Raw genomic sequence first — 16,710 nt, 5'->3', positions numbered from 1 at the left:
AGAAAACAAAAAATTAAAATCAACTTGCTACAGTTTGCACAGCTGGATACTCTCTGAACTGGAATTTGAGCCTAATTACCTGTATTCTGTACTCACAAAGCTGGCTGTCTATAAATTCAGGCACTTTTTAATGTCTGGTATTAGCCTAGTGGCCACAAAGAACCCATTTTGACAGCAAGAATGGATAGAAGACCATTTGTCTGATGTGTTAAATACAGCAACAAATCAGTTTCTTGTGTTCTCTGTCTATTTTTGTTGCTGTTGTGTTTTACTTTGAAACCTTAAAAGCTAATTAATTAACTTGGCATAGAGGAATATATTCTAACACTCACAAATACATACATGACGAAGGAATTTTTACAGGTGAACCACTCCCTGGTGGAGACTATTAGAAGTTACTAACAGACTTTAAGAACAGACATGTTTTACAACCCTACTGATGATAAATTGCTGATTTAAAAAAAAATAAATTGCATGCTTTTTATAATCTTTCTTTCTTTAACATAGAGATTAAAATCGTGAGATGGTGGCACATGCCTTTAATCCCAGCACTCAGGAAGCAAAGGCAGGTGGATTTCTGTGAGTTCCAGGCCAATCTGATATACATAAAATGAGTTCCAGAACAGCCAGAGCTGTTACACAAAGAAGTGCTGTCTGTGAACACACACACACACACACACACACACACACACACACACACACACGCCCACAACTTAAGGCCCAGCACTTGGGAGGCAGAAGCAGGCAGATCTCTGAGTTCCAGGTCTGCTTGGTCTATAGCATGAGTTACAGGACAGCCAGGATTATATAGAGAAACCCTTAGATTGTCCATTTCCATATTCTCTCAGTTTGTTTTGGAGATTTCCTTAGACAGTAAAGAAGCTTTGCAAGAACATGCTGTCTTGTTTATTTGGTTTCCCAAATATTTTTCTGTTTTAAAAAAGCAGCATTTCTTTTTCCCCCCTTAGGAAGTGAGATTATATATTTCTGTTTTGCCAGAAATATTAATATCTGATTTGGACAAATTCTATTAAAAGCCTCTAATTGCCTTGCAAAAGAAGAGTTCTTGGAGCACTGATCAGTCATACAGGAAATGCATCAGTAATGCAAAAGGAATTAACCAGGAAAATAGTGCTCATAGAATCGCTTTCCCTGTGCTGTTTCTTTCCATGAGTGTGTTTGTGTGTGTGTGTGTGTGTGTGTGTGTGTGTGTGTGTGTGTGTGTGTGTGTGTGTGTATTCATGTGGATAGGTTTATAGGGGTACTCATGGAGACTAGAGACTGCCATTGAGTATCTTCTATTTCTTTCCACCCAGTTTTTTGACACAGGATCTCTCATTGATTGTGAAACTCAACTAGGGTTGGCCAGCCATCTCTAAAAATATTCCTGGTTCCCTTTCCCCAGTTCTAGAATTACAGGCATATGCCAACACACTCAACTTTCTTACATGATGACTGGGAATTAACTTATGATGCAATCGGTCTATTCTTTAAGCCATACCCCCAGCACCCTACTCCATGCTATTTTCTAGTAAGGAATAATACTAGGTACCACTAAGTGTATGTTGTGTAGCTGATCCTTTAAGAACATACTTTCCAAAAAATTAATTAGTGTTATATGCCCTTAATGCTGAGTAACCTGTCCTGTAAGGGGGGTAATTATGTTTACTACTGTACTTACTTTGTTGCTTTTGATTCACAAGTAGAATAAAAATAGAGTTTATATTGCAAAAAGGAGTAAATTATTCATCATGGTTTATGTATAGGATAGTCAGAAAGATTTGAACTTCCTGGCAAAGAGGAAATGAGCTGTAGAGATAGTAACATATACATATTTCATAGCTTCCTAGGTTCTGAGTTAAATTACAAAAGTGAGAGAGATAGATTTTACTGCTTCTTGGACTTCTTGAGCAGGAAAAAATGATTCTTAAATACTTTGTATTAATAAAAGGCAATGATGGTCCATGGGACAGATCATTGGTTGGTTCTTGTTTTATTTCGTTTCCGTTTACTTGGACAATTAACCATGTCCTGATTTATGATGCTAATAAACAATGATTGAATAAAATACTGAATTATAGTAGTATATAATGTCAAGGAACATAGGACAAATGTCAACATTGTAGTTTTCAAAAATCAGTGTTGTTTGAAATACTAGAATGGGTTAAAATTGTATAGTTTGTAGCCCATCATGCAGAGCTTCATGGTACTACTAGTTTTTCACAGAGTACTTACTGTCATTTTAACCTAGGCAATATTAGTGTGCTGAATAGTAACATTCATTTCAAACACAAAAGAAAACATCCCAAGGATCTGCAATTAAAAACATGAAAGATAAGACATCATTAAAAGTCTAATAAGCCAGCCTTATTATCGCAGTAAATCACAGTGGGGTAGAAGCTCTTTCTGCCTGTTCCCACTGATGAGCTGTGCTAGTAGATGGCTTTCACACCCTAATGTTTCTCCTGCCTCAAAGAAATTATATCAGTTTAATTACTTAGATTTTATGAGAAGCTTAAAGGCTGGAGATTAGTATAAATTCCCAGACAATTTTCACATTCAGGAAAGACCCTTAAGCCTTAAACACATCCTGATTTGTTGGAATAAACATTCAAAGCTATTAGGTGGCTCAGATTTCAGAGGGTATACCTCCCCTTATATGTTTCATTTATTTAATTATTTTTAGATTTTTCAAGTCTGTATAGTCCTGGCTGTCCTGGAACTTGCTTTGTAGACCAGAGTGGCTTGAATGCAGAGTTCTATCTGCCTCTGCCTCCTTAGTGCTGGGATTAAAGTTGTGTTCCACCACTACCCTGCTCCCCATATGTATTTTCATAAAACTGTTTCTTTTTACTTTTATAATGCTGCCTCTGTGGTTTGTTGTTTGGTTACCTTTGTAAGTGGGACACAAATAGTTGTTGTTGTTAATTTTTTCAGTGAAGTAGGTATTTGAGCAGAGCCCCAAGCACTTTGTTATCAAGCAACTCAATCATTAGAAGATTGGTATGCTTCCTTTGTGGAAGGTAATCTTTATATGCAGTGTAATGAATACCTGCAGAGAATTCTGACAGTATCCTGGAATGAGTTTATATTTTTAGAATGTATTTCTTTCAAGCCTGTGTCTTAATTTTCTATACTAAGGAGAACCAGTTTAGTATTTTGATCGTGTGCTGGGAGGGGGGGGGCGGGTTTCTTTTCTGGTCCTGTCTATCTGGTATTCTGTATGACTCATGAACCTTTATAGGCACTTTCCTTCTTTAGGTTAAGGGAAAGGTCTACAACTTTGCTGAAAATATTTTTTGTCTTTTACCTGGGTTTCTTCTTCTTTTTCAGTATTCCTATTATTCTCATGTGGTCTTTTCATAATGTCCTAGATTTCCTGGATGTTTTTGTACCTGGATTTATTTTAATTAACATTTTCTTACCTGGGGTATCCATTTCTTCTATCTCATTTCCATATCTTGAACTTTGTGGATGGGGCTTGCCTCCAAGGTTCCTGTTCAAGTTCCTACATTTTTCATTTCATTTAGCAATATATTGTCCGAATTGATACTGAGTGTATTTGTATGTTAGTATCTAGGCATCTGGATTTGGGATGATTGTAATTGTAGGTATTGATATCTGGTCTTGTGTTTGTTGGGTGTGTGTTCAGTTCCTTGGTTTATGTTGCCCTCTCTGGTTCTTATAAAAGTATGGTAACTGTGTATTGCCTGGTAGGGAATACTTCTGAGATCATGCCATATATGACCATAAGGGCTCCTGGGTAGAATGTGTTTTTAGATATTGGAAACCAATTCTGAGAAATAGGGATGACCTAGAAGAGGGAGGTGAGTTGAACAGTAGAGGAAGAAAGCTGGGTGCTACACCAGGATCTGAGTAGACCTCTTGGAATCGGGGCAGAAAGGAATGAGAAGCCACAGCAGGCAGTCTGTTAAAAAGCTGAGATTAAGACTCAGGGTTTGGAATTGGTAGAGAAGAGGTACAGTCAAAATAACCTACCTGATTCCCTAGCCAGCATGGCAGGTGGGTTTCCAGGATGTTCATGTGGGAGTTAGTAGCTTAGACAGAGGGATGGGATGGTATTAGAGGAAGGCTGTATGAAAAGATCTATGTGATCTCTTGAGGATAGGGGCAGAGAGGAAGAGAAAGCCACAAATAGGTGGTCTACAAAGTTGGTGATAAGACTAAGAGGATTGGAATTGGAGTGGAATAGGGAGAATGAAGATTGTCTGAGGGAGTTCATCACTGAAACAAAAGGATAGGATGGGGAGGAAGGCTGTAGGAGACGATCTCTGTAATATATTGAGAATACAGTTGCATTCTTTTATTTAAGTCATGTAATATTACAATGCTGAGTCTCTTTCTCTGGATACTTAGTCCTTGATGTAAATGTTTACATTAAAATCATTTGTAGGTTACTAAATAACCTGTAAATGCTTATCAGATTTTACTGCTTAGGGACCAATACCATGGAAAACATTCCTATATGTTTCAGAGTACTCAAAATTTCTTATTACTGTTTCTGATCTCTGGTGAACCAAATTTACAAGTGAAACCCACAGATACAAAGCTTTAACTATATTTAATTTTTTTCACTAACAATTAATATTTGGTTTTTGGTGATTAATTAATATTTGGTGATTTACAAAGGCTGAAAATACTTGCAGTCTTATTTAAATTTTGTATTATGAAGAAAATTTTAAAAAATTAACTTTAAAATTTATCTCAGATGTTTAGTAGATATATCTGTTGCTGGAGTTTCTTTCTAGCCTGGTCTCACAGCCACTTTGCCCCAAATAAACATATGAACATTGTATTAATTATAAAGTTGTTGGCTGATGGATACGACTTCTTTTTTTTACTGACTAGCTCTTTCTTAATTATTAACCCATTTCTATTAATCTGTGGATTGCCATGAGGCTGTGGCTTATCCTTCCTTAATGCTCAGGCATGTTACTCCATTGGTGGCTACATGATGTCTCTCTGGAGACTTACTCTCTGTACCTCTTCCCAGAATTTTCCTAGTCTGGTAGCCCTGCCTATACTTTCTGCCTGGCTACTGGCCAATCAGCATTTATTCATCAGCCAATAAGAGAAACATTCACAGCATACAGAAGGACAATCCCCCATCATTCATGTAAATGTTTAATTGAATCCAGACATATAAGAGAACAAACTGAATTATGAATCTAGTTGGGAGCATAATACTTTCATCAGAAGATGTAGGTTTGTATTACTAGACAAGAATATCATAGAGCAGAGGATGAAGAAATTGTCATAGAAGAAATAAATGAGCTATATTAAAGTTAATAGCTGTTTGCTAAGTGACACTTAAGAAAATGAAGGGAAAACCATCCATTTGCTAAGTGGTACTTGCTCTCTGTATATTTAAAAAAATACCTGGATCCACAGTATGAAGAACTTCAACAAGCCACTAATAGAAGGGCATGTGACCAAATATATTTTAAATTTTTTGAAAAACAATCTTTTTTACATACCAATCTCTGTTCCCCCCCACACACCCTTCCTCCCACCTTCCCCCACCCCACCCCCATCCATTTCCTCAGAGTGGGTGAGGCCTCCCAAGAGGAGCCAACGAAGTCTCTCACATCACTGTTGAGGCAGGACAAGGCCCTTCCCCCTGTGTCTAGGCTGAGCGAGGTATCCCTCTATTAAAAGAAGACAAAAGACTCACAATGTCACCCAATGTCAAAATTTCAGTCAACATGAGAAAATATATTCAATTTCCATGATCTCTAATGCCTTGTAAAATTAAATTGCTATTTGACCATAGCAGGCCTCAACCAGGATATGCAGGGATAAAAAGTGTTGATGTTTATTTAACATTGCAGCTGCTTTGGCATATGAGCATTTAGCTCTCCACCTAGAGTCAAGCTTCATTGGATCTATAAAGGAGAGCATACACTGATGTATACTCCAACACTTTGAAGAAAATGCCCCCCCCCCAGCTATCTTGGCAGTTGTCAGACTGACATGAAGGGTTCTTTCTTAAGATAGTAGTGGTCTATAGTTTTCATTTGTGTAATTTACAAGAGGGTGTTCACTTTGTGATGGCTCATAGAGACTATGTCCTCATGAATCATGCATTTTCTGAATATATTATTAAATAAATGACCCGCTTATTTTAATGACAAAAATCTAAATAATCAAATACACTGAAATAGTAATATTTTAGCAGTTAAGAAGACCAAGTATCATACTTTAAAGGCTGGTTGGCATAAACTTGGCATGCCTTGCATTTTAGAAGACTATTGATTCAGAATTTTCTTGTGTCTTGTGAAAATTGCCATAACTTTTTGAATTCCTGGGTTCTGTAAGTATGTCTGTAAGTATTCTCTGCCTCAGCTGGCTCCCTTACATTTATTATACAGTTTCTAGATTCCTGAATAAATAATTAAAGGAAATTTGCAAAATTTAAATGACCTACCATAGATGGTGTTGTTGCTTAATTAAGAAAATTTAGCCATTTTTTCCTGAGTTACTAGCAAAACATGTTTGTGTTTGTTTCTAATGCTATATTAATTTTGTCACAAGGCTTAATCATGGTCTCAGTATTGTCATAATTTAGAAGTTATTCTGAATGGAAACAACATTTTCACATATTGGCTAAATTCTATAATGTGAAAATCTTAGGAAAATTTCTCTATTTGTCTTATTGGGAGAAGTTCACATGCCATAAAATGGTTTTGATCTGGCACCTAAATGCATGGTTGACAGAGATCATGTATTTTTGAAGATTTGTTCCTATTTGGTGTAGATTACTTGACTACATTGCAGCACCATATTGGTAGATGAACCAACCTTCTGTGTCTTGGACTACTGTCCACACTGAGCAATTTCTGCTTCTATCCTCTTGTTCATGTGGTAGATTGTATTCCTTTTACACTTATTCAATAAGAGTATCCAACTATCCTCTGTTCTATCAATATTAATATTGTAAAATCTTCCCTTTATAAGTAATTTTGTAGCACTGCAGCTGTCTGGAGTATAATAATAGTTTCCTTTCTAAAATGCCATGATAGGATGTTGATTGGCCCAGTGCATATAGATCTTGTGCATGCAGCTGTGCTCTTGAGTTCATTCGGACAACATCATATCATGTCCAGCAGACAGCTATTCACAACACTCCTTACCATCCTTTAGCTCTTGTATTCTTCCTGCCTCTCTACTGTGATGTTTGCTGAGCCTTGGAGGAGGATATAGATGCCCTACATAAATACCTTCCACCCTCAAGTTGAGGCTTGTCAGGTTGTTTTATATTTGATCTTCTCCCCACCGTGATGTTTGCCAACTACTATGACCTTATTTCCCAAAGTACTGTGTTTGTCTACTATTTATATAATACTCCCTACCTATATCAGATGTGAGGGTTCCAATTTCTGTGATGACTAATATTTCTGAGTCATCTTTTGGGGTTCCTATTAAGCCTTGTTTTAATCGCACTCTACCTAGTGTTCTTGGGTTATTTAATTTCTTCTCAAACTACAGCAATGATACCTGGTAGCTTTCCCTTTACTTCTATTGTTATATATGTAGTACCTTCTGGAAATTAATTTTTTATTGTTATATATGTAGTACCTTTTGGAAATTAATTTTTTAATATTTGATTTTATGTGTATGAGTGTCTGTGTATGCATCATGTTTGCCTTAGTGCTGCCCGTGGTGGCACGACATGAAGAGAGCATGAGATCCCCTTGATCTACAGTTACAGGTGTTTGTGAGCTTCCAGATGGGTGCTGGGCCTGAGCCTAAGTACTCTGCAAGAGCAACAGTTGATATTAGCCACAAAGCCATTGCTTAAGCTCAGAAATGAGTATTTTGAAGGTATATTGTTACTGTCTTTTAAAATGAATTCTAAGTCTTTCTACCTCCTTATTTACTTTTGCATGCCTCAGCCTCATTCTTAATATCTCTGAGTAGGTCTTCAAATTACCCTGTTGCTCAGTTCAGAAACCAGTAATCTAGCCATGCAGCACTATGGTAATCCTAGACCCAAGCAGGCAGAAACTATGGGTCACAAGCCAGATTGGACCTTGTAGTTATTTTCATGCCAAGCAGAGCTTGTACATTGACTGCAAAACCCTGCCTCAAAGATAAAGAAGAAACCAGATATGTGGGTTCTTAGTTTTAGTTTTGAGTCTGTTTTCTGTAATTTCCTTCAGCCACTAAGGCCCTTTGATCCCACCTCTTATATGGTCGACCTTCTCTCAGTTGTTTTCAGTACCATGGAATAGACCACTGTAATCTCCCCTTACTAAAACTAATTTCTCCTAACTGTTCTCCGAACTGCAAGTAGTGTATCTTTCTGAAGTCTAAGCTTGGCCATGCCTGTCCATCAACCATAATGAAAATAGAATTAACCAACCTGTCAGTACAAGAAGGCAGATATATGCATCAGGGCAGAATCAGTTGCAGATTTAGTACATGTCAAGGCCATGCTTCAAACTGGCAAAATTCTAGTGCCATTGCCTATCTATTATAGCAACAGAGGTCACCTGTTTACTATAAATGTGTTGTTTTTATTTTTTTTACTACATATATCTCTTACTGTGGTTTCTAAATACATTCTGCCTCAGACTGTCTTTTAGCACAAAATTTTAACTCACCAGTCTCTCTAAATTCACTGAAACTAATATGTGAATTAAATAGTTTATTTTCCTCACATAATTCTATCATAAAGTATATTTTTAGATGGTTAAATATATTCTCTGCCTATTACAGACCCAGTATTCTAATATTTCATCCTAAGTTTAAGTACAAATATTTATAAATATCTGACTTCAGAAAATGTCTTGTTCAACTCTGCCCACATCAATTCTGGCTTCTAAGAATCCTAAGTTAATTTCAGAGTACTTTCAACAGAGCAAGTAGAAGATTCATATTAACCTCTCTAAATGAGTTCACCATTTTCTGTTGAAACTCTGGTTCACAAGCAGTTATTGAACATAATCCAACTTAGTTCTCTGAGTTTTTATCCTCCAAGGATATGCCGCATCCTGCTCTTCTTCTTCATGTCCTCCTTAAGAAACAAAACACAAAACAGCCAAATCTCACAAACCTGGATTGTTAGTTATTGCTATTTTAACCCTCATTGAGACAGTTACAAGAGCTAGGCAGCTGAAGTGGAGTATAATTTGAACAAATTACAGAGCCAGAAGAATAACATTCTGGCCTGAGGCACACATTTTATGGATGGTGAGTATATGGATTTTAAAATAATATTTTAGTACAACTCACATAACCAAAAGTTATCATGACCAATTTGTGGCTTCTTGCTCAACAACACCCCTCCATTAATGCTTTGTTGTCATCAAGATTAGATTCCAAATAAGTTTTTTTTTTTTCCATATAGAGCCAACAAGTCTAAAAATAATCCCTAGGAGTTCTTGAGTTTATCTTCTCGTAGCTTCCTCCTTTTCTACAGATCTGGATTTGTAGTGAGGCACTTTGCTGAAAGCAACTAAGAGGTAGTGGAGATAGCGCTATGGGAACCCAAGAACATCAGCTGTGGATAGCCCTAGCTAGTGTGCAGATGAAGTCTAGAAGATGTAGAGAGGACCATTTTCTTTATCACTACCTATGTCTCAGCTGTTCTTTACACTGAGGGGTTTGCAAGTGCTTTCAGGTTTGTCACTCTGCCAGGGCAGATAGAATAAGTAATTTGCTCAGGATCCTATCTATAGTAAGCTGATTTTTTTTTTTAACTGCGGGAGCGGATACATGATTTTTTAAATGGAAGTTTAATGGTGAGCATCACTTTTTATTTGCATTATTCTGGCATTCCCTGGCTTATGTATTGAAATATTGTACCCTGGTTTTCAGTGTATAGTCTTTGCTATGACGTCTGGCCAGATGTGGAATCATATCCGTGGACCACCATATGCTCATAAGAACCCACACAATGGACAAGTGGTAAGTTTATTTTCTATCCATCAATACTATAAACATTATATCCCTCTTAAATGAAGTTATGATTATCCTGTAGTAAGAATAGATATTCTTCATAAAACAAATATCTTTTCATTTACTACTGCTGCCCCATATATGCATAACACATAATATATCTTACTTTAGTGACCACTTTCATATTGACATCCAAAAAGTTAAATTGTGTCCCCTACAGATGCACACATACTTAACAATATTTTTATAAGTTTGTAAATTACTGTGACAACAATATGAAATACAATATGAAGAAGTGTCTATGTCTAGTGTCCCATCAGTTGTAAGTTTAACCTTCAGAGGTTAATTTAAATACCACTAAGAATTTTAACATCATATGAGAGTGTCAAGAAACCTTTGCTACAGAACAAAATGTAAAGTTGAAAACATTGTAGAATCTATGCATTATTAAATAGGTAGTGGAATTTATATCACTAATAGTTCCCAAATTCATGACTTGGCCCGTTGAATTTCTTTTCTTTTGTAGGGAAGGAAATGCTGTAATACATTAGCATAGTCACTTTCTTCCCTGCCAGTTTAATATTAGGTTTCTGAGTATTAGAAATATTCAGAGACATGCTTTATTTTCTCTTTTTCTCCTTTGTTCTTTTGGAAAAATAGAAAGATTTTTAGTGGATTACACAATGATGTCATTCAAATCAGTAGACTACTAGCAGTTATCTTGCATAGCACCCCATACCTTTGACCAGTTGCAGTATTTTACACAGTTGATCATTCTCAGTTCATCTCATAAGTAAAGATTTTATTTTGTAGCCAGTTATAGTTACTGTTGTGTTGCTTCAACATCTAGCATCTAGCAGAAACATCTCAATGAAGAAAGATTCACTTTGGCTCATAGTTTGAGGGTGTCTTAATCCATGAGAAGAGGAACATGAGTGGAGGCTGTATACCCTGTGGCAGACCTGGGAGCAGAGAAAGTGGGTCCTAGAGCAAGGATATTTGGACCTCTCAAAAGTTCTTGTGACCCGATTTCTCCCAGTGAACCCCCACCATGTTAAAACTCTATAACCTCTAAGAACACCACCACTAATTGGGGGACAAATGCTCAAGATATGAATCTATGGAAGATACCCAACCATAACCCTCAGCCCTGGCATCCAAAGTCTCTTGACTACCTCTAAATATAAAATGCATTTATTCAATTCCAAGAGTCCCTAGTGTCATAAAACTTCTTAGACTATTTAGAAGTCCCAAGTTTCTATGGACATTCAAGGAAATCTCTTAGATGTATGTCCCAGTTAAAAACATAAAGTAAAAGTAGGATGCCTCAGAGTAAATTCTCCCATTACAAAAGAGAGGAATGGGGGGATATGAGCAACAGAAAACCTGCAAAATGACATTAAATGTATCCTTCATGCCATCATGTGAAGTTCAGCTAGCTTGGGCAGCCTCAAGTATGGCCATGTTGCTTGCACTTCATGTGTGTTTCTTTTGAGCCATCCATTTTGGCTGGGGTCTCATATTTCTGACATTCCTGCCATTCAAGTTCTCATTCTGTCTTAGGCTGCCACTATCATGCACTGACTGGTGAAGGACTCCCTATCTGGAATGTGATCTTACTACACACTGGTTGGTCTCATCAGCTTTTCTCAGAAATCTTGGTGCAAACCTCCCGGTCCTATGAATCCTTTACTGTGCATATAGGCAAAAATAACATACAAAAACAACTCCAACTTCTGTTTCCATATTACCAAGTATCTAGACTTCCTTGCACTCTAGTTGTTGCATCCTCTCTGCGCTTATGCAAGAGATTGGGATTGGGAACATGCTTGACTGGGTGGCCCTGATTAAGTAACAGTGGCCCTGCTGTTCTTTCTTTATGAAGGAAAGTCTTTTAAATGGATTTTCATTTTATACCCTGGCTTTTTCAGTGGTTGGAGTTTTGCCCTTGAGATGCTTTTCTTCTTGTCATATTGCAGACAGCACAGTTTCTGTTCATTGATGTTACTCTTACTTTTAAAAGTTACAGATGCTTTCTTAAAATTAAATGTATTTATTTATTTTCCATTTGGACCTCAGCCTCCCCTTCCTGCTTTACTCCACTCTCTCCCTGCACCTCTCCTCTGCCGCCTCCTCAAACTACTCTTCAGTATTCACTCAGAAAGGAGTCAGCAAAGCATGGCATATCAAGCTGCCTTAAAACCAATCACCTACCCCTGTAGCTGGCTGGGTAAGACAATCCAGTATGAGGAATAGGTTCCCCAGAGCCAGCAATAGCACCAGGGATACCCCTGCTCCATTGCCATGAGTCCCCCATATAGACCAAGCTACACAACCATCACATACATGCAGCGTGTTCATTATAGGGGCAACAATGGAATGAGTGGTGCTAGTCAAGCTAGAGGCCCCCAGGAAAGAACCCATGTGGAGTGGAGAGCCTGTACAAGAGACAAGAGCAATACATGCATATCGTATAGTACAGGGATGATTTAATGGAAAATATTTCACATTGGATGTGAAGGAAAATAGAACTGTTAGTCTGAGTCTACAAAGGGAGGAGAGCCAAAAATGTTCCGTTACAAGGTTAGTCAATCCTGTGAGCCACTGGAGCTTGAGTGTCATCCCTCCGGGTATTTTGGAGCCATTTGGTATAGATGCTAGTTCTCCTGCAGTAATAGGAGGCATTTATTTATGTAGCCTCCTGTCAGCCAGTTGGTGAGTACTTGTCCCGTATCTAAGCATTGCTTTCTTGGCACAGGCGAACTTCATCAAAAGAAATCCAAGGAAACACAGATACAGGTTCTGGGGGCAAGTCAGGCTGGAGTGCAGTGAGGTGCTGAGAGCAAGGCTTCAGCTTTGAACATGCCAGCATTCTAGATTCCAAACAAAAAAAATGGTATATGTTGGTATTAAGTTATTGTGCTCTGACAAAACTAGCTAAAGTAATACTTAAAATATCTCTTCTATCATGATGAGTTATTTTTATAAAGAAGTATTTAGTGTTTTATGAATAATCCTGCAAAGTATTGAAGATATGTGTATCTTCATATATATATACAATCTGTCTCTATTATACATAATCTTATTTTTATTACACATTTTAATGTTTTATATAGATGCAAATTTTCTTCCCTTATGGAAGTTTTGTCATCGGCAGTTGTAGGATTTATATTTGAACTGTGCTCTTCAGAATTGGTACCCATGTAGTCTAGTCCTCTAAGCTCTCCCTTCCCATTTCACTTGTACTAACCAGTGAAAAATTGTAGAAACACTGGTAATAACTGTGTGTAATTTGGGGGCCATCAATAGAGCATATTATATATGTTGTCTTGCTTCAGGAGGAACTTGAAGAAATAAAATTGAGGCTATCAAGGATTTACAAATCAAGTGGCTTGGGAAACATTGTTAAAAAATGCTGCTGCTGCTGCTGTGACTGGAGCTAAGTAGTGAACTGACCAGGTTTGTTAGAAAAGATTCTACCATAATTGAAGTATAGAGTTGCTGGGAAACCACTTCTGTAAATGTTCGCTAGGATTGATATCAAGTTGGGTTCCGTTCCCATAACAAAAGGAGACAGCCCTGACTTCTAACCAGCTATCAGACCCACCCCATTTCAAAGAACATGGGCAGCTCAAGCAAGCCACAGTCTGTATCAACCATCATTACTTGTTAAGTCTGGTTTGCATTAAGTCTATCAGGAGAAACATAATTCTGTAAGGTGGGCCAGCTGAGCCTGGCTAACAACTACTAGAAAAGAAGAACACTGTTTTACTTAGGTAATTTTGACAATATCTGCCCATATGGGTAGACTTACAGTCTCCCAAACTCTGTTTCGCTTGTTCAAAGTGTAACTGGAGGCATGGACCTGAAAGAGATGCATTGATGATAGCTTATGTGGACTGTGTAAGCCTATATATGCTGGTAAAATTGTCTATTCAATGATGGTTTCCTGTGTGCAGTATCCAAAACCAGTCAAGTTCTACTTTTAGAACTTGGGTTTCTTTCTTTCTTTCTTTCTTTCTTTCTCTCTCTCTCTCTTTCTTTCTTTCTTCTTTCCTTTCTTCCTTTCTTTCCTTCCCTTCTTCCTTCTTCTTCTTCTTCTTCTTCTTCTTCTTCTTCTTCTTCTTCTTCTTCTTCTTCTTCCTTCTTCTTCTTCTTCTTCTTCTTCTTCTTCTCCTCCTCTCCTCCTCCTCCTCCTCCTCCTCCTCCTCCTCCTCCTCCTTCTATTGCTGTATTGTGGAGTGGGTTATCACTGGGAACACACACATACATGCACGAGGACACACACATAAATACTACTTACAGCATGTAATATAAAGAAAGTATATATAATTGATGGATCGTCAGCTCTGAATTTCTTGTCCACTCTTTTTTTATTTTTTAATTTATTTCTGTTTGGTTTTTTGAGACAAGGTTTCTCTGTGTAGGTTTGGAGCCTGGCCTGGCACTCACCTTGTAGACCAGCCTAGCCTTGAACTCACAGAGAGCCGCCTGCCTCTGCCTCCCAAGTGCTGGGATTAAAGGTGTGCACCACCACCACCTGGCCTTATTCTGTCTTTAATCATGTAAACTTCTAACTAAACTAAGCAGACTGGACAAAACAAGCTTAATAAATAATGTTTTGGGGTATGTTTTGACTTTTTCATTTCATTTTCAATGCTTTATACATAAAAGTTGTCTTTAATACAGCATTTTTTTCACATTATCACATTGTGAAATAACACATACTTGAAACAGCTGAAAATATTAACAAAGTTCTATTTCAATGTAAATGATCTAAGGAATGTTAGAGAATGAATAGTGCTGTAGGAGAGTGCTGAGCTGATTGCAAGTTTGTTTGTCACTGTTAAGATGGTATGTAATTGCACAAGTCAAGCACTAATGATCCACTTAACAGTGTGAAAGTCATCACAAAAGCAATCATTACTGCATAGCTAAAGGGAAACTATACAGCTCAGGGTTATACAGTTGATAAACAGTCATCTTAAAGAAAAATGCATAAAATGCAATAAAGTTTATACTTAGGCTATTACTCCCACTGTAAGCAAATGCATCCTTCTAAGATTTAGATGTTAGCTGATGCCTAGGATTGCTGTTGTTGATCATACATAACCCAGGGTTTGTCACTGCTTTGCAAATGAGTTAGGGATAGTTCAAGTGTTCTGCCCACATGTTTACGCTTGCAAAACATTGGCTGTAAAAAGATACTGCTGCTGATTGAGTCAATATTAATGACCAACTAGACTCTTACATTTCAACATATATCACTTCCATGCCTCAGATTTTACTCATGGTAGATCTTTGAGGGTCTTATTAGTCCTGTAATCCCATCTCCAATTATAATTTGGAGATGGTATGTACTTAAGCTATTGTTGTAATATTTTGATTAGAAATATTTGCAAATGCTGTTCAATACCATCTACAACTTGAATGTTGATCTAATCTTTATTTAAAAAATAATAAAGCCCAGAAAGTTAAATATAATAAATATACAAAAGATAGGCATAAAATTTACATAAGGTGTTAAAAGCAGTTTTCTTTCTGCCCTGGTTGAGTCATTCATTATTTTTCCATGCAGTGAACATTGCTTGAGAATGCACTAATGTCTGATGGTTTGGTACAGCTCCCTGTGAGATGTCATAAACTAGAGGGGAATTTTGTAGGGCGGTGTGGGTTAGCAGAGAGTCTCATCTGTATTGCCCAGGCCTCCTAACTGATACCCACTTTCAGGAGATCTGAACCAGTCATATGCCTGTTTCCCAGCTATCAGTCTGGGTTCCTTGAGCAACCCCTTGTTCAGGTCAGCTGCTTCTGTGTGTTTCTCCCGCCTGGTCTTGACCCCTTTGCTCATCACTATTCCCACTCTGAAACTGGATTCCAGGAGTTCAGCTCAGTGTTTAGCTGTGGGTGTGTGCTTCTGCTTCCATCAGCTACTGAATGAAGGCTCTAAGATGGCATATAAAGTAGCCATCAATCTCATTATCATGGAAGGGCATTGCTTATATTGTTAGTTGGTGTCATCCTTGTAGATCTCTGGACATTTCCCTAGTGCCAGATTTTTCTTAAAACCTATAATGTCTCCCTATATTATGGTATCTCTTATCTTGCTCTCCTCTATTCCCCTGATTCAACCTTCCTGCTCCTTCATGTCCTCCTCTCCCCTCCTCTTCTTCTCTTCTCTTTCTCTTAATTCCCTCTCCCATGCTCCCAACTTGCTAAGGAGATCTTGTCCCCTTTACTTTTCTGGGGGGGGGTATGTATGTCTCTCTTAGGGTTCTCCTTGTTTCCTAGCTTCGCTGGTGGTGTGGATTGTAGGCTGCTGATCCTTTGCTCTGCCTTTAACTTTTAAAGCATATCAAGAAAATAAGAGTTTAGTAGTTAAACCCTGACAGATGGCAAGATCTAAGGCCTCTTACATTCACACTTGCAGACCTGAATTTTGTTCCTTAGGAACCCACATACTGAAAGAAGAAAATCAATAACTGAAATTTGTCTTGTGAACTCCACAATCACACACAGCATACGCCTACACTCATGGACACGTATGATAAAACTATAAAATGAAAGTATATTTTTGTATGTCAAACTGTAATACAACTAAATATTCTCTGACAATCCAGAATTGCTTTGATATTACATGAAAATTAAATTAGAAAAGGATCCACTTTCACACAGAGTAAATGTTGAATTACTCATTAACTTTTTAACATTGCTTAATTTCTTTTCAATTATGGAAAGTTATTTTATGCTTTCAAAGAATTAATATGCTAAATGGAACCCAGTTGT

The 16,710-nt window shown here is 37.5% G+C and overlaps 1 protein-coding gene across 3 annotated transcripts in view; it reads left to right on the top strand.

Moving 5' to 3' along the window:
• Positions 1 to 16,710, top strand: part of Tusc3 (tumor suppressor candidate 3) — a 164,872-nt gene that overhangs the window by 104,652 nt on the left and 43,510 nt on the right. For 2 of the 3 annotated variants that reach the window (XM_027391225.2, XM_035452477.1), the window contains exon 6: positions 9,844 to 9,933. The exons of the other annotated variant lie outside the window; for it this stretch is intronic. In XM_027391225.2, the coding sequence (XP_027247026.1) occupies positions 9,844 to 9,933 (90 nt within the window). The remainder of the gene's footprint in view (positions 1 to 9,843; positions 9,934 to 16,710) is intronic. 3 annotated transcript variants of the gene reach the window in all.

Source organism: Cricetulus griseus (genome assembly GCF_003668045.3).
Source record: "Cricetulus griseus strain 17A/GY chromosome 1 unlocalized genomic scaffold, alternate assembly CriGri-PICRH-1.0 chr1_1, whole genome shotgun sequence".
NCBI classification, from domain to species: Eukaryota; Metazoa; Chordata; class Mammalia; order Rodentia; family Cricetidae; genus Cricetulus; species Cricetulus griseus.
This window is presented reverse-complemented; position numbering and strand designations above follow the sequence as displayed.